The sequence below is a fragment of the Uloborus diversus genome, chromosome 4 (assembly GCF_026930045.1).
Source record: "Uloborus diversus isolate 005 chromosome 4, Udiv.v.3.1, whole genome shotgun sequence".
Classification (NCBI taxonomy): domain Eukaryota; kingdom Metazoa; phylum Arthropoda; class Arachnida; order Araneae; family Uloboridae; genus Uloborus; species Uloborus diversus.
This window is the reverse complement of record NC_072734.1, coordinates 116622276-116641859: the sequence shown is the minus strand read 5'-3', so window position 1 is coordinate 116641859 and position 19584 is coordinate 116622276. Positions and strand designations below refer to the sequence as shown.

The 19584-nt window shown below is 32.4% G+C and overlaps 1 protein-coding gene across 1 annotated transcript in view; it reads right to left on the bottom strand.

Moving 5' to 3' along the window:
- Positions 1 to 661: 661 nt before the first annotated feature.
- Positions 662 to 19584, bottom strand: part of LOC129220781 (sodium/myo-inositol cotransporter 2-like) — a 57110-nt gene continuing 38187 nt past the window's right edge. The window contains exons 9-16 of the mRNA XM_054855210.1: positions 17894 to 18029; positions 15177 to 15284; positions 12647 to 12797; positions 9793 to 9961; positions 6401 to 6406; positions 4663 to 4878; positions 3266 to 3413; positions 662 to 918 (exon numbers count right to left, since the gene is read on the bottom strand). Coding sequence (XP_054711185.1) covers positions 662 to 918; positions 3266 to 3413; positions 4663 to 4878; positions 6401 to 6406; positions 9793 to 9961; positions 12647 to 12797; positions 15177 to 15284; positions 17894 to 18029 — 1191 coding nt within the window. The remainder of the gene's footprint in view (positions 919 to 3265; positions 3414 to 4662; positions 4879 to 6400; positions 6407 to 9792; positions 9962 to 12646; positions 12798 to 15176; positions 15285 to 17893; positions 18030 to 19584) is intronic.

Genomic DNA, 19584 nt, shown 5'->3' with positions numbered 1-19584 from the left:
TTTGCTTCCTTCTGCAAAAGTATGCTCCTATCTTTTTATTTGATACGTAACCAGCTACAGGAATCTTTTGTTATCAAGAGCACAAAAATTTGTGAGATCAGAATATTATGCAGCCAAGTTTTTCTCCTTTTGCTTCTTGTACACTTTTGTAACTATTATCTGTTTTCAGGCTGAGCTTGCATTGCAGGATCAAGAGATTTTAGTAAACAACAGTGCTTTAGTTATGTATCATTGGCTTGGAAAAAAAAAATAGATCGGGAGAGGGACACATTTACGTAGATTAACAAAAATATATTCCGCAGTATTAAATTGTGTTTATATCATTTTTGAATAAACTAAATTCTTGGTTCTCCTTAGCTAGTATATGAGCCTTGACTGACAAGTACCCATATATTATAAATCCAGTTTCAATAGACAGGGGATTCTTTGCAGGCCCGGATCAATTAATCCCCCCCGCAAAAAATCAGTAGAGCCTCTAACTGCGAACTGGATTTCTATGTCACTGAGAGCCACGGGCCCTTTTAGTACAGTGAGACCCTCCACACTGCGCGGTCTGTGGGTATGTAGATCGGGGCCTGATTCTTAGAACTTTGTTCAATTTTAATTTTATAATTGTTTGATTCCATTTAGAAATACTGGTGCAGAATACATTTTATAAGCATCAGTTAAAGTTTCTTGAAAGCGTGGAAAAGTAGGTGTATGTCAAAATTGGAACTGTCAGTGCCAACACAAGCAAGGAGTTCAGTATAATTTTATCCTTCTTGCTTTGGCACAATGAGGTAATTTCAGTCAAATGACTATAAACTTCGTCTTTTTTGTCCGATGTATGTTGATTAAAGCCACAGAACCAATTGCCAAGTTTTTTCAAGTAAAACACAACAGTTTTCTTCTCCACGATTAGTGGTCGATGAACTGCAACTAAAAAGAAAAAAGTGTGTAATTTCAAGTATAAAGGAAATGACAAAGAAATACAGCAAATAAGTAGACAGCTTGATAAACATTCTCATAGTAGAATCCCGACTTTTACAGGTTTCCAATACTGACAACATTGCATTTCCAGGTGTTGAAGTGCTTTTATGAACATCATTAGTAAGTCTTTTTTCATTTGTTTAATTGTGTTATGAAATCAAGTGAAAGGAATTCAATTAATAAATCAATGTTATTCTATTTTACCTTTTAAATTTCATTTTTAATATTTATAGTATTTAAATACCCAGTGGTGAAATAGTCCATGACAGTCAAGGCCTAATGTGCCTATCTCAGTTTTCGTAACTGAGAGCTCTGGAGTACAAAGGCAGATGTTCTGCTCTCAGGTGCAAAGGATGTCTCCACTAAACGGCAGAGCCCCTAATGTTTAGTTTCCAAGTAGCTTGGCCAGTGGTGAAGTCGAGGGGGGGGGGGAGGGGGAGTACAGAACCCCTCACCCCTCAAAATGACTAAGTGTAAATATATGATTGAAGAAAAAAATGCCTTGTGTTGAAAACATTCATTTTACTTAAGGAGAAAAATGGAACAAGAAAGAATTTGTACATATATTTCTCTTGTACAATATATAACATACAAAAAAATAATTTGAAGGGAAAATTTGTACAGTAAAATGAACTATGGGGGGGGGGGGGGGTGAAGGGCCGAAGGCATAGAGCTCTAGTGCAATGAGTCTCAATTTTCTTCTAGTATGCAAAAATATTCCTCTCTTCAGTCTCCAAAACATTGGTTTAACTTGTATCATTGAAGTAGATGCAAATAATGAAAATATACCTGCTTAGAATCTATCAAAGGGCATTTCTCTGTCTAGTTCCCTCCAAATTTCTTGGAATTTTGTCCCTGTGTGGGCTTTGTAGGGAATCTAGCTTGGGGACAAGACAGAGACATCAAGAAAAAAATACACTCAGTGTACCCCTGTCATTGTCGTATCAAAGGAACTATTCTGCTGATGAGCCGATTAGCTTCACTGGTAATTTTTTTAGGGTCGTGCTTCATGAACAATAATGATATTGAGAATTTTTTATTTTTTTGGCTTCATTCATTTTGTAGAACATGTAAGTAATCTGTCTCATTATTATTAATTAAAAATACTAAGTACATCACTTCTTATTACAATGTTTTCTGATGAAAAAAGTTTCTCAAAAGTTGGGATAAGTGGACAGCAGTGACTAACCAGATGCTTTCTAATAGAGTTAATGGTTAGTGAATCACATATGGAAACATTCTATGGACACTCACCACACTAACCACTGACGTCATCAAACGTTAAAAAAAACTACCGCCCAGGATAACTAGTTTCTCTATTCGAACATTTCCATTGACCCACTGAATGGATGAAAGGCTGAGTCAACTGTGTCCAACCCAAGAATCTAACACAGGTCTGTGCAGCAGAATTGTGAAGAGTTACTATAAAGCCCGTATGCTTCATTTTTAAATACAAGTCACCAGAAAGATGTTTCAATTTCATCATACTAATACACTTAAAAAAGTTCCAACAGCCCGTTTATTTGATAGATTTTTGAATGAAATGAAAAAGTTTAAACTATAAAATAAACAAACTACTTGGGTTACAACACCAATAATCATGTTTTAGATTTTCTTAGCTCTACTTTCAAATTCCTTCAACTTTCAGACATGTAGAATGTCTGCACTACTACAAAAGACAACTAATGTTTGCACACAAAACTTCATCACATTAAGACTGTTTTATAATATCAGTGGCATTCAAATGAAACCCGGGTAACCAGTATAAAGTAACGGTAATGACTTTATTAACTCAAAAATAGTTGCAAAAACTCTTGGCACAGTTATCCCTTTCCGACATTAGTTGGTCAATTCCATCTTTAAAGAAGCTAGTAGGCTGGTGTCGAATCTAGGCCTGGAACCAATCACATACTTCGTCTTCCGTTGAGAATCAATGTCGGAGAATAGAATTTCAGAGGTTCAAAAACATCTGAACCACTGTTATGTGACACTATCTAACGTCTAATGTGAAGAAAGACACACTGACCAGGTTTCATTTGAATGAACCATTTACCATGCATGCAATGTCTAAAAAGATAATTATGATAAAATTAAGATTTGGAGCAAAAACTGCAATTAAGTTATTTTCATTCCGCACAAAACTAAAGTATATATATATATATATATATGAATGTTATCAGAAAATTTAGCAACAGAAGGTTGGAATGTTTTTTCACATTTCTTACTATAAATAAAACAACAGTTGAAAGCAAAATCTTATTTAGTGAGGGGAAAAAAAAATGTTTTTGGATAATACCTTCAACGTCGCAAGCTTTTTCTTTACTCATATTATGAGTAAGTTTAACTGTTTCTTGTAGACCAGCATTTCGTTGCATTTCAAAATTTACTTTCTCATCATCCCTGTTACCTTCATCGAATCTAGTCCAATATGTGGTGCGAATAAGCTGAAAATGTGGGAAACATAAATTATTCTTATTTTACAACATCATACCACCTAACAACATAAATATAGTAATGAGAAATGTATTAAATTTAATTTTTGATGGATATTTAAAAAATTAAATAAAGGAAGTCTTTGTAGTGACTTTAAAAAAATCAGAATACAATATTATTGGGGGACCTAACTAGTCCGCTTTTTTTTTTAGTTCCAAGTCTCAATAAATCCATTTTTTAAAAATTGGTTCTATTTCATTTTGAATTTTCTCTGTAAACTCTTTTATCCGTTGCTATTTGTTTTCTAAAAAAATATAAATGTGTTGTTCACACCACTATTTTTAATCAAATACAAACACAACGGCTAGAGTTTGAAATTAATAATGAGTTGTGATAAATTCATTCAGCATTTCTTGTTGTCAGTTAAATACGTTTAATATAAGAATAATTTTTCATATTATCATATTTATTATTTTCATATTATTATTTGTTCAGTCTAGTTTTCTAATATTTATCTATATTCAGCAATCAATGTTACTTTTTTTGTAGAATTTAATCAAGATCATTCCAAAATTGGATATTAATATAAGGAATAGAAAGCATCTGCCCATAAGAAATAACAGAATAAAACAATGAACAACATAATATGCTAGTTGAGATGGTTCTCTTATTTATCCCTGAAGGCCAAGCTAGGAATTTAAGTAATCTTTAGAAAGAATAATCTTGTTGTAGGTTTAACTTTTATTCTGTTGTAGAGTCTACCATTTTTAAAGTCAAGAACCTTATGTTAAGATTTCTTACTAATTCTCAAGAATACACATAACATGCAGGTGCAAGAACTAAAAGAAAATAAAACCCTAACACAATATATAAACATGTCATTACTCATGAGGTTTTTAGGTCAGTGATTTTGAACAAAATTATGTATTTTGATTAATGAATCCACTTTAAACTTTGTTTTTTTAAGTGACTTTTCTCAATGGCAGGCTTATAACTTTTAAAGCTCTGGTAGCTCCTCTATAGTTATATTTATATCCTTTTATATTAGTAAGCACACAGAAGTTTTATCACATTTGGTTGTGAAACAAAACTGCTGCTAAAATAGCAATTACGCCAAGGAAATGTTTTTTAGATGTTTTATAGAATTATCAGATGGTCTAACAGGTACATGAGGGTTATAAGAAAATTTAAAAAAACAGTACAAAATGAAAACTTTTGAAACATGACGCAATGGTCATTTGCAAAGCAATTTTTACTTACTCTGAATTCCTCAGGCGGATCTGTCATCAAGCTTATGATAACAGCAGACACAATTGTGATGCAAAACAAAATGCAGGCAAAGTACATGTAATGAACCTTTTGAACGATGAGTGGGCGGGTGTCCATTTCTCCACAGCGAGGTTCACGATAAAGAAAATCCAAAACCATCCTGGTTACACCCACCAAGAATCCAAGCATCATTGCCCAGAAACAACCCTGTTAAATTAAAAGTGCTTTAGATATTATAACCAGACTATTTCTCTCTTTTTTAAACGAGCAGATAAAATGTGTTTAGCACCTTTTCAATACAGATATTCCTGTTAATGTTTTACTCCTTCACAGTTTGTAATATCAATTTACAGTATTACCCTGCACTATCCGGCATGCCGGAAAATAGCGAGGGTTGAGCAGCTTGCTGGGAAATTTGAGTTTTCCAGTATACCGGATAATCCGAGGTTTATGTAACAACAAGATAAAAGTAAATTTCCCCATTCAGTTTCAATCAGAAAGGAAAAAAAAAAAAATGTATTGCATATTATATGTGCTTGTTATTTATGGTAAGTCATTATTAATGGATTTCATTATATGTCAATAAAGTAATCAATTCACAAGCAATCATCGGTTACTGCGATTTCTTCATATTTTTTTTTAAATAAATTATTTTAGGTTCCTTTTAAAGAGGTAAGTTTAATTTTAGTTTATTGAATAGCTAAGGTAACGTTTTTAGCACTGGTTTAGGGGTGGTAACTTAATTTAATTTTTATAAAACTATTCGTTATTACAAAATATTTTTTCTTGTTAAAATAACAAATTACATTTTTAGTAAATATTTTTACAAAATTAAACTGTTTATTAATACTGATAAGATATGTATAGAATACTTATACTTATTTTTATTATAGTATTTTTTTCCCCTAACCTTAATTTTTCTGGCATGCCAGAAAGAACCAGGCAAGTGTTATTGAAAATCTGGTGACTCACGAATTTTGCGACATGCCGGATAATGCAGGGTAATACGGATATTTGTTAGTCCAATGTAAAATATTTTTATCCTGGTACATTTTCTTCTTAACATATTGCATGGGGGTCTATTTTATAGCGGACTTATGAATGCAGTGGGCGTCTATCAAGTAAAAACATTTGTTTATGTGACCTGTGCTGCAGTGAGTCTACAAAAAACATAAAAGTATTTTCTTGTATGCAATATGCTTAAAGAGAAATTTTCTCTCTCGGTGTGCCACCAGGAGCAGATACAGGAATTTATTTTAGAAGGGGCCCAAGCTAAATATTTTGAAAACAAATTTAAGTTTGAAAATTATAAATTCCTTACTATCCGTATTCACAATGAACAGCTTTAAACTTATTTTCAGAAGGACCCAGAATCCTTCGTTAAATATATACGCCCTTGTGTGTCAAAGGAACATATAGCAAGCAAGTTCACAAAAAGTTAGTTTAAGTGTAAAATTAGTGGAATACCCAGTAATATAATTCAATAAAAATAAATAACTAGAGTTGCTAATTATTCTTTCACTGCACAGCTAGATAGTTCTGAATGATCTTTTAGAAAAAAATTACATTATTAAAATTATTTTCCATTAATTTCCACAGGGAAAAATCATAGAAAACCCTTTAGGTATGCCAGCTTTCACTTACCTTATCAAAAGAAAGTATACCTTTAAAGAATCACATGTTTTTCTTCTTAGAAATAAAAGAAAAGAAGAAGTTAACACATTTGAACACAGACCTCAGGGTATGTGTAATACTAACCAAAAAGATTTTTTAAATTTTTGTTATAAAAAAATTGGAGGAAAATAAGCAAATGATCAATTTGAAAATTGTTACTAGTTGTGGCAGCTCCCTATTAGTGAGCTCCAATGTAAAGGAGAAAGATAATTTTACTTTCAGTAACCAAGGCCGTATCCAGAGGAGGGGCCCGGGCCCCCCCCCGAAACCCAAAATGTTTTGTACCGTAAAACAGAAGAAGGTTTTTTTTTTTCTTTTTTTAAATTCCTATTGTCAGAAAAAGAAAATAACATTTTTTTTTTAAATTCTTAATTTTGCTACTATTCAAAATTTATAATATTTTGAAGAAATACAGAAAAAGCAGTTCTAGTTCTCATTAGCTGCAAGGCACACTTGAAATTCAGACCTTTAATTAGGACTTCCTGCTCCCTTTTCCAATTCAATTCAGGGCAGTCCAGGGTCAAGGCAGGCCCTTTGTCAGTTCGGTAGACTTTTCAAGTCTACCAAAATGACTTCTGTGCACTTCCTCCTCCAGAGGCGTGCACAGAAATTTTGGTTCTGCCACAACCTGCTTTTTTTTTGGGCCCCCTCCATAATGTTTACCCATATTTTCAACCCTAGGTTTAAAAATATTGGGCCCCATTTAAGCTCGGGCCCGGGCCTACAGGTGTCCCTTCTCCCCTCTGTGTACGACCCTGCCCTCCTCCCCCTAAAACTCTTACAAAACTTACACTGTACTGATTTCGAGCCGGGGACTCCCCAAAGGCTGGGCCCCTAGTTTCCGATTAGGCGAGTATCTTGTTACCAAGATGTGCAAAATTCAGCTCCTTGATACATCCTGAGTAAAAAATGCAAAAATCACGATTCTCGCGTTTTTGTAGCATAATTTTCAAGATCATTTTTGTGACTGATATGTTTCTTGTCTTGCATTTATTTAATGCCGAATTCAGTATCATGGAAGTTCTTTTGTTATTGCTTGTTTTTTTTTCTAACTTCTACTGCATACTGTTAATACCTTATGTATAAGAAAAAAATAACACTTACTCTACTCTCTTTCATTTTCTGCACTACTTGTGATTGAAAAAAAGTCGTTTCGAGAAACATTTCCTTGCATTTATTTTTAACTTAAAACGGGTGTGTCTTACAAAGTTATAATCATTTTGTAAGACTGTGCAATCAACTTCTGGAAATGAAAATAAAGAGCTTCAAATAATTTCAACTGTTAGAGAATCTTTGAAAATTATTTAAGTTTTTGAAATTCCTTGAAAAGTTCTTCAATTTTGTATCTTATCAAGAAAATAAAGTATGAATTGTCCAAATGGCCAGAATATTACTCTTCCGTTCTTATTTTCTGAATGTCTACACCATTTCTTTTAAACTCTTTTGTACAAGTTTCATACTGTAGGGCATTTAATGAAAAAAAAAAGAATGGGGTAGGGGGAGTGATCAAAAACAAACTTCACTAAAAACCGATATGAGCAGATGGGGCGGGGGGGCTTCTCTTTTCTCCTCTCTCGTTTTTCCTCTCTGTCCATTAAGTTTCATGATTTGTCGAGCAAGCAATTTTTATTTTGTTTAATCTTGATTTGCAAAAGAATGTATAACTTTTAAAAGACTTTGTTTGCCTCTTTTTTTTCTTCATATTTTTGTAGTCTCAAATACCTAATATAAAGCCTCAAAATACAGATTTTTTTTTTTCAAAAATTTCTCGGGGGAAAAACCTCTGAACCCCCCAAAATTATGGATGTTCTACATCCGACTTAAAGGGACACTCTCCTGTTATCCTTACTACTACAAGCAGTGGCGGCGCTAGGCGTCGGCGACGTCGGCAAATGCCGACGGCCTCGCGCAGGTAGGGCCTCGCAAAATTCTCCGAAGTAAATTCTCAGAAGTTTTAAGATAATTCCATGTCTTTGATTGAAGCTCTTATTAAATACAACAGACGCAAAAGTAATCAAAATAGTGTGTGCAGGGGAAACTGCACAGAGCCCAGCCTTAGCAAATGTTTGGCCCAATTCTGTCGGGGCCTGAGTTAAAAATATTCAATGGCAACAGCTTATTGATCAGCTAACTCTATCCCCCCCCCTTCTTTTTGCTCTTCTTTTCAGTTCTTTTCTTTTTTCTCTTGTTTCCTAAGTTCATCTAAAAGTAAGAAAATGTTCAAAATGCTGCTCCTCCAAACTCCCCCTCCCTCCACACACACACACACACCGAAAGCATTATGGAGCAACTGAAATTTTGTTTCTAGATCTAACATTTCGCGATATTTCCAGCTTATAGCCCCCAAATACTCAACAACATCAAAAATTGCGTTTTTAGCTTGAATTTCAAAAATTACAATTACATATTACAAAAAATGGCCCTACAATCGCATTTTTAAGGCTTGAATTTCAGAAAATATTTGGTCAAGGGTCCCCATACGGTCTTTCTTTTACACCATAAGCAATTAGGCTTTTTAAACTACATTAACAAAAAGTTTAAGTGGAATGGCTCCTGAATATAAAATATTGCTAAAGTTTTTAGTACCATAATTTTCAAAATTTTTCGAGGGAAGAGCTCCCTTCCTTCCCGTAAAATCTTCAAAGTTTGTCTGTCTAAAATTTCGTTTATGAAACTTTAATTTCGAGAATTTGCAGAAGATTGATTTTGACTTTTTTTTTCTTTAAGAATCGATCTGGGACAGTCTCTGATCCTAAAGTCAATAAATATGGCCTATAATTGCGTTTTTAAAGCTTCAATTTCTAGAAATTCCCACCGAGACCCCCTGTACCTTTTTTCCCTTAATATCAGCAAAGAAAGCGTAAAATGGCGTTTTTAAACTATAAATTTCAAATTTTTTCGGGGGAGAACCCCCGGACCCCCCTTTCTATCATGTAATTTTTTTCCCCGTCAATATGCCGCGTCCTCCCCCCCACCACCAAAAAACTTCTTTACTGCGCTACTAACCACGAAATGTTTTTGTCCTACCAGTACAAAAATTAAATTCCATGAATTCAATTATTTGTCTGAGAATATTTTACGATTAAAAGGGCCTCGCAAAACTGCATCGCCGACGTCTACTTTTGCTCTCGCGCCGCCACTGACTACAAGGTGAATAAGAAAATAATAAGAAATTAAAATAACAACAGTTCAAACAGTGGAATCATTAAAAATCGAGACAAAAAGTCTTCTATGTTAACATTTTTATGCGTTTGGTGTGTCTATATATACTATATGTGTGTGTGTTAAGGCAATGTGCTAATCCGGGCCCCTCCCGAAAAAAATTTCTGGATACGGCCTTGTCAGTAACGAGTAAAAATAAATGAGTAAAACCAACATGAAAAATTCTTCAGTCTCTTTTTTAATCTTTTACAAAACTATCTTAAAAATGAAGAACTTTGTTCTTACTGATTCATTCATCCTTTTCCACAGAACAGCTAATATGTACACAGCTGCAATTGGAGGTGCAAGATATGCTGATACAGACTGGATGTAAATAAAAAGTTGACCTCCTTGTAAGTTCTGGATAATAGGTATCCAGCCAATACTGATAAAGATCATCAGGATAATGAAGGTTCTGTGAAAGAAGAAACAATAACACATGACACCTTTTTCCTTTTCTTGCTCTTAATCGTTTTCAACAGACACGAAAATACTTATAGAAAATGCCTGAATAATATGAACTATTGAAAAATGTTTTACTTCAAATTAAGTTGCTTATCATATGGATTTGTATTCAACAAAATAGATTAACTTATAAATGTCCTCAAGTTTGTCCAACATGAGCAGTTGCTTCCTTTTTTATAACTTTTATTTATTACATTCCACATAAAATTCAAGTTATTTGCACAGTAAAGCATGATTTGATATTGCAGCTAACTTTTGGAAATTCAAACTGTTTGCATAAAATTAGTCTATGCACATCCAGATGCGCTCAAAGTCCAGGCCACCATGGATCTCCACCTGAAAATGTACCAACTCTGTACTCCCCTCCCCACCCCGAACTGTCTAGTTTTCATTACCTAACATTATTTTAGGCTGTGGTAGTAAAAATCAATGGCTAGGAATGAATGATATCAAATTATTTATATTTCAAGTTTACTAACAATAGCAAACTTATTGAAATTATTGGAAAAAAAAATAGCCTGGTTTAAGTGAGATCATCGTATGAGGTGCATAATCCTGACCTTTGGATTTTTAAAAACAATACGGATATGTTCAAATGTTTTAAATTACACAAAAGATAAAAACTTATGAAGTTATAATTATTTTGGACAATATTCAGCAGACCTCCTTTCACAAATCATTAGGTCATTGATGTACTCGTAACTTAAGCCTTCCCAGATGAACCCATGAGATGAATGAAGTTGTTTTTGGATTTGATTATATCAGAGGTTTTAGAGAGGATTGTTGAAAACTCCAAATACAAGGCTGGTGCAATACTCATAAGTCAGGTTGAATTTTTTTAGAAGGGGGCAAAGAGTGTAAACTCAAAACGTAGTGGCCAACCAAGTGAGCATGGGTTTTTCTGTTGTTTGGTATAATGGTGTACATACCTATAAAGCCCCTGGGAAAAATTTAAACTGATGGGACTGTTTAAAGCCATTTCTTCTTACACTTTTCATGTTACGAAGCAGCAGCGTACATAGACTTTCTTTAAAAACCCATAAGAATTTAAAAAAAAAATTTAACGTAGTGTTATTTTTTTCAGAGCGTGCGCCCTCATACATCTAGGCCCCCCCCCCCCCCACTGACATGGGAGTGCTATGTATGCCACTGTTACGAAGTGTGGAAAATGTTTGTTAACACAAATAAGTTTCACAAAAAAGAACAAGATATTTGAGTCTTTTGTTAGCTAAATCTGAATTTAGGAGTGGACAAGAAACCAAAATGATATAAATCATTTTCTTCTTCGTAGATTCCTTCCCAAATCTCACGTTGTAATTGGCTTGACTACAATTACTTTTACTAATTATGTTTTTTTGGCATGCTAGCACTGCAGAGCCCCAGGTACAAGCTCGCAGATCTCACTTGAACAAACTCTAATGCACTAGTACACTGTGCATTTGATAAAATAATCACACAAGGTTGGATTTGAACAGTGCCTTTTGTTTTTATTTCTTTGTAAAACGATGTAAAAAAAATCACATTTGGTAATTAGTTCAGAAAATAAAAGTATTTAAATTATAGCAACACAACTGCAAACGTTTTTAAACAGTCGATAACATCTGATGTTACAGAATCAAATTTTAAACATCAAAGATAATACTGTAAACAGCCAAGATGAACTCAAAATAAGTAGCATAGCATGTCAATTTGAGAAATCAGTTATACAAAATGTTTTCATAATAAATATTGAACTTTTATTAGGGATAAAAAGATTCTGTTAATTTTAAGCAGAGTGCATCACAGTTTGAAGTTTTAATTCAAAGGAAGTTTTTATATGTAGCACTTGGCGGTTCTGACCTTCTAAAAACACAGATTTATTTAATGTGCACAAAAAATGCCGATTTATACCATTTTTGGAGTTTACAGCACTTTTTTATGCTCCATTAAACTGGATCCTTTTTCTTGCCTGTAATTGATGTATCAATTCATGTGAAAAAAAACAGAGAATTTTTTTAAAAAATAAATCGAGTAAAGAATCAAATTGTAATATTTTTTAAATATTCATGACCACATTACAAGTTTACATCTCAGGCTTCTTCGTGTGAATTAATCTTGGCCTTTGCTACCTTATCTTATTTGATGTTGAAAATTAATTCTGTGAAATTAACAGTACTCAATTTCTTCACTCTTTTCAAAAAATATGTTTCACTTTACAATATTAAGAAAAATTAATAAAATTATCTTGGTTACATAAATTCATTTTTAATAACTAAAACAGAAAATTTTATTTAAAAAAAATTCTTTTTTGCATAGCAAAATGAATTCATTAACGTACACTGTTTTTATGTAATATTTTCTGTCAACTGCTCTAAGAAAAAAAAATATGTTACGTTAGGCAAGGCAGTTACCCCTGACCTGAAAAAGCTAGAAGTTGAATATTCAAAATCTTTGGCTATAAATTTGTTTATTCAAATTACAAATATATTATAGCATTTTAAAAAATCCACAGTAAATTTTCATGTTTTGTGCAATAAGACAATTATTATTTACTTCTGGGAATAATTACTTACTTCAACATACTAATTAATTAAAATAAAATGTGAAACATATTTTATTTTTGTGTCAATTCGAATGTATTATAATTTTTCTTCACCTGCCAACAATCATGAGCTCCCATACAGTGGCATTTTTCCGAATTTGAGGCCAGATATCCATAGTAAATAATGTGCTTGCACTATTATAAACTGAAGTCAAGTCACTCATTAGAGCAGCCAGCATTACAGCCATCATAAGACCTCTTAAACCTAAATAGTTGAAAAATAATTTTAGTAAAACATCCATATTGTTAATAATATGTTTAAGTCAATTACAGTTTATTTATAAAATCATCCAGTTGCAATATTAAGAAATGTATTTCTATCTGTGTGACCTTTGACATAATAAAATTCTAAAAAACAGAATACCAGCATTCATTTGAATTTTGATGTCTTGGATTCATATACGTTTTTCTTGCAGTCAGGAGTTCTGATAGACCCTACTCATTGGATTCCTTGTTTGACGAATGGAATGGAAATGGAGAAGAATTTTGCCCGTCATATTTTGATGGCCGATTTTCCAGATTAGGTAATACAAGGTATATCCATAAAAAATAAATGGTAGTTAGAATGGATTAATAAAGATATGGTTATTATGGTGAACTATATTAATTTTACCCACTTTATCAACGCACAAAGTTTTATACAGTGAAACCTCTTTGAGCGGCCACCCTCCTAATGGTCAATTTTTCGTGGCAGGAATTTTTTAGCTCTTAGGCTTAATGTTAAAAACACCCCTAGCAACAGTCACCCAACCCTTCTGAATGGCTGCCGAGTGAATGTGTCCATCCCACTTTCCAGGAAAATCAATTTTTTTTCTGTTCCTAATCTACAGCATTTCAGTTATAGGAGGAGAATTTTTGTTAGCTGTTAACAAATTCCGATAACTTTGGAGTAAAAATGTCACTCATGCTTATTTTATTAGTTGGTCAGTGTGTATGCAATTTGGGTTGCAAGCAGCACTGTCGGAGATCATTTTATGAATCTTGATTAATGCGTTGATGTTCTGAGCAATATGAGCTCGGACAGTAGGCGAGAGAATGAATACACTAAGATTCTTTTCAGCACGAAACAGTAATGGAGTGCTTTGAAATGTACAGTGCCAACTGAGAGAAACACCTTCTGGTCAACGAATCAGCGAAAATTAAATTTTTTTGACAAAATTTAATATTAGTTTGGGACTGGTTTAAATTAACTAATCAGTTCGTAGTGTGTATTATTAACTTTTTTGGAGCAAATACATTTTTATGCATTTCAAGCACTAATTCCGCCTTTGACGATCAATTTACTAATACGTTTTTTAATCATCAGCAAATAAAACTTTCAACTGAAGTGATTTTGGGGGGATAGTGGATAATGTCATCAGATAATCAGATGCTATGACAAATCAAGTGGTTGGAGTTTTACATTTTGAATTAAAAAACGATTTTGAAAACATTTGTTAGAAAAAGTAAAAACTTAGTCACAAATTGTGTCCTTTCTTCTAAAAATATAAAACAATAATTAATTAATGCTCTATTTTCCTTTAGAAAGGTCTCAAATTTCATTTTATGTGTTAGATTTGTTTATATTATGTATTATAGAAATTATAACGAAACACTGTAACGAAAACCCTTTAAAGCGGCCACCCCTTCTCAATGGCTGAAATTTTACGGAACGAAAGGTTGTCAGCTCATATAGGTTTCATTGTTGTTTAAAAATTATTTTCTATCATTCTGACAAGCACAAAGTTTTGGACAACTTAAACTCAAATTTCTAATCAATGCCCACTAGGGCTGTTTCTGTGGACACTTTTGACCCCGGAAAAAACCTGCTTTTCACCACATTTCGGTTATTTGTGGGGTATATGTGGAATTTTTCTCCTCCTGCTTGCTTCTGGAGTGAAAGCAGAGTTTTTACCCAGAATGCATTATGCGAAACAAGTTCATCTACTAGCCGCTAAGGATGTTGGGTAAAAACTGCTTTCTCTAGTACAATGAAAAATCTCTTTTTACATGGAAACGGGGAATTTTTCAATGGGTTTTTGGCAGAGCCAGAGCGGGGATTTACCGGGTCAAAAAGTGTGTTGTGAACATGGCTAGAGTTAATGAAATAGTCCATTGTTGAAAGCATTTTGTAGTTTGAAACTTTACCAATACAAAAAATAAAATGTAAATTCCAGTTTAAAAACCTACAGTTTTTAAGATAAATGTTCCACAAAATAACCATTTAATCAAAAAATAAATAAATAAATAAATAAAAATAAATAAAATAATAATAATAATAAATAAAATAAAAATAACAATAGTCAACCCAAACTAATATTCTCAAATAGCAATTTAAGATGAGTTTTAACTCTTTCTCATTTGCCTATTTAATGCAGTTATCTTAAGATAGTTTTACTATTTAATGCAGTTATCTAAGAACTAGCCATCAACCAAAAATAGCATTGGACACTTTTTATTCACAAAAAAAGCTGATTCAGAATTGTAGAAGGAAAATATTTCATGCTTCAAGATTATAATTAACAACATTTTATTGTAAAATATTGCGGTTAAAAAATTAAAAGAAACATTTTAAAAATAATAATAACAGAGAGCTTATATTTACCAGTTGGCATAAGTTCTAAGACAAGTCGGGGATAAGCAACATTGGAGCAACCAGCAGGGTTTTGACAATAATTCATACAAACTTCTGGGTCCACACAGGCTACTTCATCTACAGACAAAATAACTTATCACAATAGTATATGGGTCATTCTACAGAAAACGTAACTTTTGAACAAAAATATTTTTCAATTTCGAAACCTTTTTTTTTTTCTTTTTCATTCTTACATGAAAGTGTTACCTACTAGAAGTAACCATAAACAATTGCCCAGCTAAGTTCCAATTATTTTGCTCATAAATAAAAAAATAAAAATGCCTTGTTCATGGAAATAAAAAAAAAATAAAAAACTTTTAATGTTTAAAAATTAAGGCCAATTTAATATCAAAGTAGTAATTTTGTTGATTGTGCAAACAGTCAGCTATTTTGATGATCAGTGAGAGCTCTCTGAATTTAGCTTAGTTAGTAGTTTTAAATGTATGTTAAAAATAGTATGCAGTAAATTTGAGAATAGACTGGCAATTTATAATTTTGGTAGAATACCTATAATTGATGTATGGATGTAATTGGAGGTGAGTAATTTTCCGTTATTATAGGCCTAATGATACATTTTTCAAGGAATTTTCTTTTCTTCGTTGCTACAATCTGCACATGTTAAGCATATGAAAATATGTTCACTTTTTTTTGTATTAATTTACATCCCTGAAATTCAAGTTCACGGTGGTGAGAAGTCAGAATAACCACACTAAGTTTTTAAGCAAAATCAATCTTCTTGTTTTTCGACAAAAATCTCACAACTTCAACTATGGCTGAAAATAAACAAGGGGGCGTCTCCCTTGTATCATGGAAAATAAAATTTGATGTCATTAACTGCCACATGTTAATGAGGAATGGCATTTTTTGTTTAAGTACCGGAGGTGAGAATTTATTGTGTAACATGAATCTTTGTCCTAAGACAAACTAAAACATAATATGTATTAAAAAATTAAATATACTTAAACAATTAGTATTTGAGACACTTGTGAAAGGAATAATATATAAATAAGTATATACTTTTAATTAAACAAGTTATTAAGCAACATAAACAGTCACACAAGGTGTGTGACATGCCACGGAGGGGAGAATCCACATGTTGTGATCCAAAAATATATTAAAATAAAAATTGTTGGCAGGTTCAAATAGATATATTTTTGATGAAATTAAAAATCATTGTTAAATGAATTGTTCCTTAAAGTTTTTACTGTAAAAGGAGTGTGACAGAAAAGTTACACTTTTTGAAGAATGACCCATATAACTCCCCCCCCCCCCAAAATAGTTTCTTTCATTTTTTATAAGAGAAAGCATCAAAATTATGAATTTTTAAAGTTTAGTTTCTGATGGATTTGCAGAAATTTACTACTTTTACAGAAGTGAATTTTATTATTTTACAGCAGATTAATAATTGCTAGAAGATCTTCATCTTTATTCAACACAAAAGGTTTTGCATGCACTGTACAACTCTTATGTACAAATATATGTTAACTTTGAAATGAAAAAAAAAAAAGGAAAAGTTTGTTAGTCTGAAACAGCTGTACTTAATAATCTAAGGAATTTGAAACAATATACAACTCTTTTCTGTATCATTAACTCTGCATGCCCTCAACAAAAACATTTTAGTTCTATTAAAATGTATTACACTGGTTAAAGTTGAACTGCTGAAGATTAATTACAAATAGGTAGTTTAAGATAAAACCAAAATTTTATTTAGATGGATATTTTATTACAAAATTTTTTATTAATCAGAAATAAAACTAAAAAAGTCTCAAAAAATCAGCAGGAATGCTGGGCCTATTTCTTTAAAAAGTTCACTATTTTTGACTCCATCTTGGCCAAAAAAAAAAAAGCAGCAAATTATCCTCAACATTAAGTTTGCTTCGATACTTGCTCATCAGGTAAGTTAGACATGAAAACTTTTTTTTGCACAAGTAAATTGTTGTAACCTCCCTCCCCCTCTAAACCAGAACTTACTTCAAAAGACATGTTTGTTAGTTGATAGTATTCTTTTCCAATAACAGTTCAGAAATTAACAAAGTACAGTCAACACTCGATTATCTGCAGATTGAGTGTCCAAAGTGCCGCGGATAATAAAAAACACGGATGAAACGTAAAAGGCTAAAATGAGGGACTAATGAGGTAAAAATTGTTTTTCCTCAAAAACTTGGCTGCATTGATGTACAATACTTTTCTATACAAACAGTGAAAATATATACAGCACAATAAAAATGCTTTGTATTTTTGCCCAACAGAGCTTTATCAATAAAGAACAGGTGTATATACGATGAAGAAAGCACAATACATAAATAAATAAGCAAATAAATAAATAAAAGAAAAACAACTGAGTTTAAAATTTACAATTTTTGGTATTAAAAAAAACAGCCTATGGTATTTGCTTTTTGTTACAAAAATACATGTTCCTGATTGTTGATTGACTTGCGGATAGTCAGAAGTTTACTGTATTGCAATACTTTTGATTCAATGTAAGATTACATGCTATTGCTTAAACTTTTGATACAATTGAATTCTAGCATTATCAATATAATTGAGGGTGAATTTCAAATTTCCATCACTAGAATGCTAGTTGAATTCTGAGTTGTGTCCAATTTTACTTGAAAGGGGAATTATTTTTTAATTCTAAAGAAGTCACTCATGGCTGATGGAAGGGGAGGGGATTTGCAAAGTCTTACCAGTAAAAAGAACTCTGCTTATCATGCCTGGCATGACAATAAGAAAAATTGGAAGAATTTTCATGAAACCAGCAAATAAAGTTCCACCTTGTGCATGAGATAAAGATTTGGCAGCTAGAAGCCTCTGGACCATCATCTATAAAATTTATAAGAAAAAGTAAGTTTTCTTATACATATATATATATATATATGTATATATATATATATATATATATATATATATATATATATATATATATATACAGGTAGTTATCAAAATAATGGAAACACTTTGTGACAACTGTGTCGGGAATCGCTACTATGCCGTAAATGTTCTGTTAATAAAGGTGCCTTTTGACTGTAATCACTCACATTGGTGAATCCAGATGGTGATTGAGTTCTGTGGTCACTTTTGCTTCTATTGTTCGCTTTTTAGACATTACAATCCGCTTCATACCTGTCAGTTTCTTTCACTGAGCTTATCTTTCCGTCCACTATTTTACTTTGCGCAGCTTGTCTTACCGGGCTCTGTGTATGCTGTTATGACTTTAGATAGTGTACCTATAGAAATGGCAGAAAGTTGAGATGTTTCTGTAACACTTACTCCAGCTAGATGCGCTCCAACAATTTGGTCTCTTTTAAAATTTGAGATATCCGACATTTCATGCGCTTGAAAAAAATCCAAAACTTCCAGAACTTCCATTAAGCCACCATATGGTACCAGAATACGTACATTGCTATTTATAAAAAAACCGGACATCTAGTTTTATTCTTTATCACTTACGAAGCACGTTCAAAAATGTCATTTTTATTCACAGGTGTTTCCATTATTTTGGTAACTACCTGTATATATAAATATATATACACATACATTTATGAAGTTACAAACTATCACGATTTTGAAAATTTTAAACAAAGCACTTTTATCCTATGGTGGTGCAACTAAATTTATTAAGAAATAGTTTGACATATAAAATTAGACACATTTAATGTGCTATGCAGCAAATTGGGCTAAAGACTAAATGCACTATTTGCAAACCACAAGAAGGAACAGAAGTAACTAAAATTAAATGTTGGCTAGAATTAATGCAATACAGTATAGCCTCATTTTAAGAGGGTATATTTTAGGCAGATTTGATTTTATGCGGCTTAATATTTGATGTTTCATACGGATCAGTTCTAATTTTACATGGAAGCGGCATTGCAAACAGAGAAAATTTTCCCATCTTTCAAAACCAAACTCCATAGATTGCAGAATACATACAAGGAACTGCATTTTAGTGCGCTTATAAGCAAGCTTGGGTCACTGGAGACATTTTTTGCGTTTGGTTTTTAGAACTATTTCTTTCCAGAAGTATAATTATTAAATTCACATTATTCTGAGCTCACAGGCAGAAAAAATGACCTTTTATTTTGTGTCAGAAGACCCATGGAAGAAGAGCTTTTGGAGGTGATAAAATAAGATGAAACCAATGAGAATATCAACACCAATGACACACAATGGAAAACTTTCACTCTGAAAGTTTTGAACCATTTCTTGACAATGGCAAATGATCATTCTGATTTGTTAGTAAAGGAAGGTCCTGTCATGGAAGTGATGGGAGCAATCACGGATGTTTTAATGCCATACATAGAGCTTAGGAGGAAAAAATTGATTACCAGCCAACAGACTATCATAACCAGCTATTTTTTTTAAACAGTAAGATCATTCA